Raw genomic sequence first — 5685 nt, forward strand, 5'->3', positions numbered from 1 at the left:
TGTTGTGCTGGCTCTGGCAGCCGAGCATGGCCCCCGGGTGCAGGACAACCCCTCTGCCGCCGCCGTCCTGCCGGGGCCGGAGTTGGGGGGGTGTCCTTGGCCTTCCCTGTGGGCCGGAGGCAAATCCCCTCCCTGTCCTTCTTGCTTCCTGCCCCAGGCCCCGAGCTGAGGACGGAGAGCCCGGAGGACAAATCCCCCCGTGAGACCCTGGTGGGAGAGGCCGTTTTGAAGGGCTCCACGGTGCAGGAAGGCAGCGGGGAGGAAAAGGCCCGGAGATCCCCCCACAGGAGGGGCTCCAAAGCCAGCCCAGGGTGCTCTGAGGAGGAAAGCCCCAGCCTGTGCCGGGAAGGCGGCCGGAGCTTGAGCCAGAGCTCTGACTTGGTGGTCCCTGAGCAGCCTCCCAGCAGGGAGAAGCCCTTCAGGTGCTTGGAATGTGGGAAGAGCTTCAGGAAAAGCACCACCCTCCTCACCCACCAACACATCCACACTGGGGAACGGCCCTACATTTGTGGAGAATGTAGGAAGAGCTTCAGTCACAGCTCCCGCCTTCGCATCCACCAGCGCATCCACACTGGGGAACGGCGCTACACGTGTGGGGAATGTGGGAAGAGCTTCAGGCACAGCTCCACCCTGATCGAACACCAGCACATCCACACTGGGGAACAGCCCTATATGTGTGGGGAATGTGGAAAGAACTTCAACTGCAGCTCCAACCTGATTCGACATAAGCGCATCCACACTGGGGAACGACCCTACACGTGTTGGGAATGTGGGAAGAGCTTCAACTACAGCTCCAACCTCCTCACCCACCAGCACGTCCACACTGGGGAACGGCCCTACAAGTGCTTGGAATGCGGGAAGAGGTTTCAGACCAGCTCAGATCTCCTGAAACACCAGCGGACTCACACGGATGAGAGGCCCTTCCGCTGCACCGACTGCGGGAAGGGCTTCAAGCAGAACTCCCACCTCGTCATCCACCGGCGCATCCACACCGGGGAGAGGCCCTACAAGTGTGGGGAGTGTGGGAAGAGCTTCACCCACAGCTCTAACTTAACCCCACACCAACGGACCCACCGGTAAGGGAAAGCCCTACGAGTGCCCCGACTGCGGGAAGAGCTTTGGCCTCTGCTTCCACCCCAAATGAACCCCCCTTTCAACCACAAAGGGCCAGTCCCCCAAGGTCACTGCTGGAGGTTGAGAGCAGAGATCTCCCCACCAGCATTGGTCTGGGGGAGTTCCATCCATCTCTAATTAAGAATATTAATCTCTAATTAAGAATTTTTGTGCCAGCTTGAGTAGAATTGCTTCAACAATTGCTTTAGTGTAGAGCACTGTCCTATCTTATCCTGTACTCCTGGTGATTTTAGTAAAGAATTCTGATGAAGATCTTTTGTCTGATCATTTGTAACCCTAAATAATTCATTTCTATGGATAGATCTGATTTGCCATCATTAAAACCTGGGGGACAAAAGTGTTTTAGTCACACCTCTGTAATTCCTCTAAACTGCAACTTCTGTCATAATCCAAGGCTGAGATTGGATCCAGCAGCCCCCAGCACCCCACAGTAAGCTGGGAGCTCAGGGGGGCCACCACCCTTTGCCAGCCCCCTGTGCCCAAAGACCCCCATGGAGGTCGAACTCACCAGACCACCCCCCCTTTTCCACCCTTCTCCCTATTCCTCCCGCTTTCCCATTGTCCCCTCAATCCCGAATTTCCTCCCCAAACAGTTTTGGGGTCCCAATCCCTACTTTTTGTCCCCTCTCCTATGGCTGCTGAAGGAGAAAATGAGGCTGCAAACTCAGAGTTCCATTTTTGGACTTTTCCGCCGACACTTTTCCATGTCCCCTTTTATTCCTCTTCTCTCGTGAGCAGCAACCGGTGTTTGTCTTTTAGTCCACTGGAATTCCCAGCATGGCCCCAAAGCAGTGCCCTGATCCCACACATTCCCCTCCCTTCATGTACTGGCTGTGTTCAGCCACCAGAGAAAAACACAGGCTACCATGCAGAGCGTTCCAAGTGGTTTCCACTTTGGCAAACAGCACTCTCTGGATGGAAAACACCAGTCAAGGCCAAAACACTCCTTGTTGATCCTGATTAACTGAATGCAGCTGCTGCTGCCTTAACTTGTTCCCACCAAAAATTCTCAGGGTTCCTTTGCTTCCAGGAGGCCCCACATGTCATAATGGTCCCTTGATTCCATGAGCTTCCACAGTCTCCAAAGGTTCCTTTAGTTCCACGAGGCCCTGCAGTCCCAAAATGCCCTTTGGATTCTCGGAGATTTCCCACTGTCCCAGGGTCCCTTGTGCTTCAGAAGTAGCTGCAGTGGGACAGTGGCCCCTTGGTTCCGTGAGCTCTGCAGTGTTCCAGGAATCCTTGGGTTCCATGGAGAGCCTGCAGTTTCACAAGGACCACTTGAATCCAGGAGGTTCTGCAAGGTCCCAATGGCCCCTGGATTCTGGGAGGTTCAGAAATATGTCAGGGCTGAGAAAATTTGGATTGTTGAGGCTGGAGAAGAGAAGGCTTTGGGGTGACCTAATTGTGGCCTTGCAGTGTCTGAAGGGAGCCAACAAGAAAGATGGAGAGAACTTTGGACAAGGGCCTGGAGTGACAGGACAAGGGACAGTGGCTTCACACGGATAGAGGGAAGGGTTCCGGGAGATAGGAGGAAGGAATTCTTGACTCTGAGGGTGCTGAGATGTTCTTTAAGACCCCTCCCAAGCCAAACATTCCATTATTGTGAGACTGGTGGGTGAGGTGGTGGTTGGAGCCGTCTGGGGCACAGGGACCCAAACTGAGGGAGTTTTCCATTGTGGGGGAAGGAAGGAGGGGGCAGCAGAACTGACCCCTTGGACACCTGGCAGGCAGGCTTTGGCTGCAAGTTGGTGATGGGGAGCTGAGTGAAGCCCCCACAATGCAGGAGGAAATGGTCAGTGACCTGCTCTGCCAATGAGACCCCCCCAAGTGCCTGGGCCCACATGGGATGCAGCCAAGTGTCCTGAGGGAGCTGGAGAAAGAGCTGGCCAAGCCACTCCTTCCCCAGCAGTGCTGCAGAACTGCACAAGTCCCAGCTGACTGGCAACAAGCAAATGGGATGCCCATGCACAGGAAGGGCCAAAAGGAGCATCTGGGAAACTCCTGGCCTGTCCCATTGACCTCAGGACCAGGGAAAGCCATGGAGCAGGTTGTGGGCTCACAAGGTGACTGGCTTTAGTTATCTGCTGAATTTCTATCCTCATGTCAGTAATGACTGGAATTTTCAAAATATTTGGGAATTGTATCCAAACTGTTCCATTTGGGCTACAGTTCAGGTAGGGAAGCAATTGTCTCAAAGCCAGCAAAAAGAAACAATCCTGAAGCACAACGACAGGAGGTAGTTCTCTCTCTTTCACTTAACCCCTGGGCAGTGACCATGAAGAGCTGTCTCTGCTTCATGGCAGAAGCTCCACACACTTCAAGGAAGTCTGTGAAAGAATCTACCACATGACAGATGGATGGGGCTTTTATAGTTATCAAGGGTTTGACTGCCAGACATATTTGCAGGCCAGGGAGCAGCTTCTCTGTCAAATCCTGCTTCAGAAAGCAGGATGTGTGTTTGAAGTTCCATGAAGCATTTTGGATTTAGCATAATTCAACATTAAAAACAGCACCTTGACACCAGCAGGAACTCACCACAGAGAGCTTGCATTGTTTGCATTCTCTGACCATTTTTTAGGTTATGTCAGAGCAGAGCATCCTGCCAGAAATGGCCCCTTGATTCCATGAGATTCCAAAATCTCTCAGGGTTCCTTTGGTTCCATGAGGTTCTGGAGTGTCACAGTGGCCCTGATGATTTCATGAGTTTACACTGTGCCCCAGGATTCCGTTGTTTCCTTGAGGCTCTGCAGTGTCACAATGGCTTCTTGATTCCATGACATTAGAAAGTATCCCAAGATTCCCTTGGCTCCAAGAGGCTCCCCAGTGTCTCACCGGCCCCTGGATTCCAGGAGCTCCTGCAGTGTCCCAATGGCCACTTGGTTCCATGAGCTCCTGTTGTGGTTGAGCTCAATTTCCCCATCCCATCCTGTGCTCAGATGCCGGGAGAACTGCAGAGAACCAAGCTGAGAACACGCCGGGCCCTGGTCCTCTTTGGTGCCCGGGGCTGCCCCGAGAGGGAGTCCCCGGCCGCTGCCCCCGGAGCCGCCACGCCGTCCCCTGAGCGCCGCTGAGGCGGCAGCGCTGGAGCGGGGCCGTGTCTGCCCAGAGCCACCGCTGCCACGAGGCTGCCGCTGCTGCCGCTTTTGGCCTGCGCTGCCCCGCAGCCGCCCGGCACCGGCTTCCTGACACTGCCGGCGCCTGGAAGCGGAGCCAGTGCTCCTGCAGCGCCTCGGAGTCGCTGCTCCGCCGCCACAGCGGCTGCCGCCGGCGTCTGTGCCCGGAGCCGCCGCTGCCACGGGGCTGCCGCAATCACCGCCGGGGTTGCCGCTCGCGCAGCCGCCGCTCTGCCCCGGCTGCACCGGGACCCGGCACTGCCTCGGGCCTGCGCTGCCGCCTCAGCGGCCACAGGGCACAGAGGGATGGGGGGACCTTTGCTCTGCAGCTGCTGGGGCCTTGCTTTGTTCTGCTTGCTTCTTTGCTTTAGGAAAATCGCTGTTCATTTTCATCCAGCTCCCCAGCACCTCCCTCTCACTGGGACACCTCTGGCAGCCTCTCCCAGCTCAGGAACCCTCCAGTTTGTGACACTCCAAAGAACCTCGCTGATGCCCAGCACAATTCTGATGCCCCTCAACAAACACTCCTCCAGCTGTGACCCTTGTCTGTTGGCAAACACAAAGGGATTTGGGGGAGTGTTTCCCTGACAAGAAGGAGAATTTTGGAGAGGGTCCTTTCCACACCCAGCTATTGATGTGTCCAGACATCTCTGCCTGGGTGTGGGTGTGAATTCACTGTGGTGGGAATGTTGTTCTTGTGAATCTATAATTCAGTCACTTTTAAAATTGTAGCAAATGCCATTGAACCACTTGATAACCCTTCAATTAGTCAATGATTAAGCGCTACTAATGTCTTTTGCCCCCATATCTTTGGATCCAAATCCTTTGCACCCTGACCCCCTTGCATCTCAAGGCTCTGTGTAAATCATTCTCTTTCATCAAAAAATATGCATTTTTTGTGGCATCCATTTTAAAATCTTCCTTCTTGGCTAAACTGCAAAACAACTCCAATTAGCTGTTCAAGTCTTGAAGACTTGAAGACAATAAAAGGAAGGGAAATAATTTGTTTTTCAGTGTTTTAATGGGTCCCACGGTGTGTTTGGAGCTGCATCAGCTGTCAGTCCAAGATGGACCATGTCAGGACTGGTGAGGTTGGGGGGTAAGGAGCAAGGTTGATCATCCAGGGTCAGTGTGGATCTTCTGAGGAGACACTCAGCATCAAGATCACTTGGAGAACACCTCTATCACCTCTCCTCTGAACTAAAAAATATCTATAATTGAATTAAAAAGAAAAGTACAAATTTTGAAGACTTGTTTTGAAATTGCCTTGAAGACAATTAAAGGAAGACAAAGAGATCCTGAGGGATTTCTGCATTTTAATGAACCCCATGGTGTGTTTGCAGCCCAGCCCGTGATGCTGAGGTACTGAGAGAAGATTGAAGCAGCTGCTAAAGAAGTCAGAAGCCAAACTCCAAGTGCCTTGAAGCATTGCTGGGCC

General features: G+C 53.6%; 1 protein-coding gene across 1 annotated transcript; it reads left to right on the top strand.

Moving 5' to 3' along the window:
- Positions 1-168: 168 nt before the first annotated feature.
- Positions 169-1080, top strand: LOC113980000 (zinc finger protein 239-like; the record flags this gene model as incomplete). Its single annotated transcript, XM_027707277.1, has 2 exons — positions 169-504; positions 589-1080. Coding segments are annotated over 2 exons (828 nt in total), but the record flags the coding sequence as incomplete, so codon positions are not given.
- Between the last annotated feature and the right edge of the window lie 4605 nt (positions 1081-5685).

The sequence above is a fragment of the Neopelma chrysocephalum genome, unplaced genomic scaffold (genome assembly GCF_003984885.1).
Source record: "Neopelma chrysocephalum unplaced genomic scaffold, ASM398488v2 Primary Assembly neopelma1_91550, whole genome shotgun sequence".
Lineage (NCBI taxonomy): Eukaryota > Metazoa > Chordata > Aves > Passeriformes > Pipridae > Neopelma > Neopelma chrysocephalum.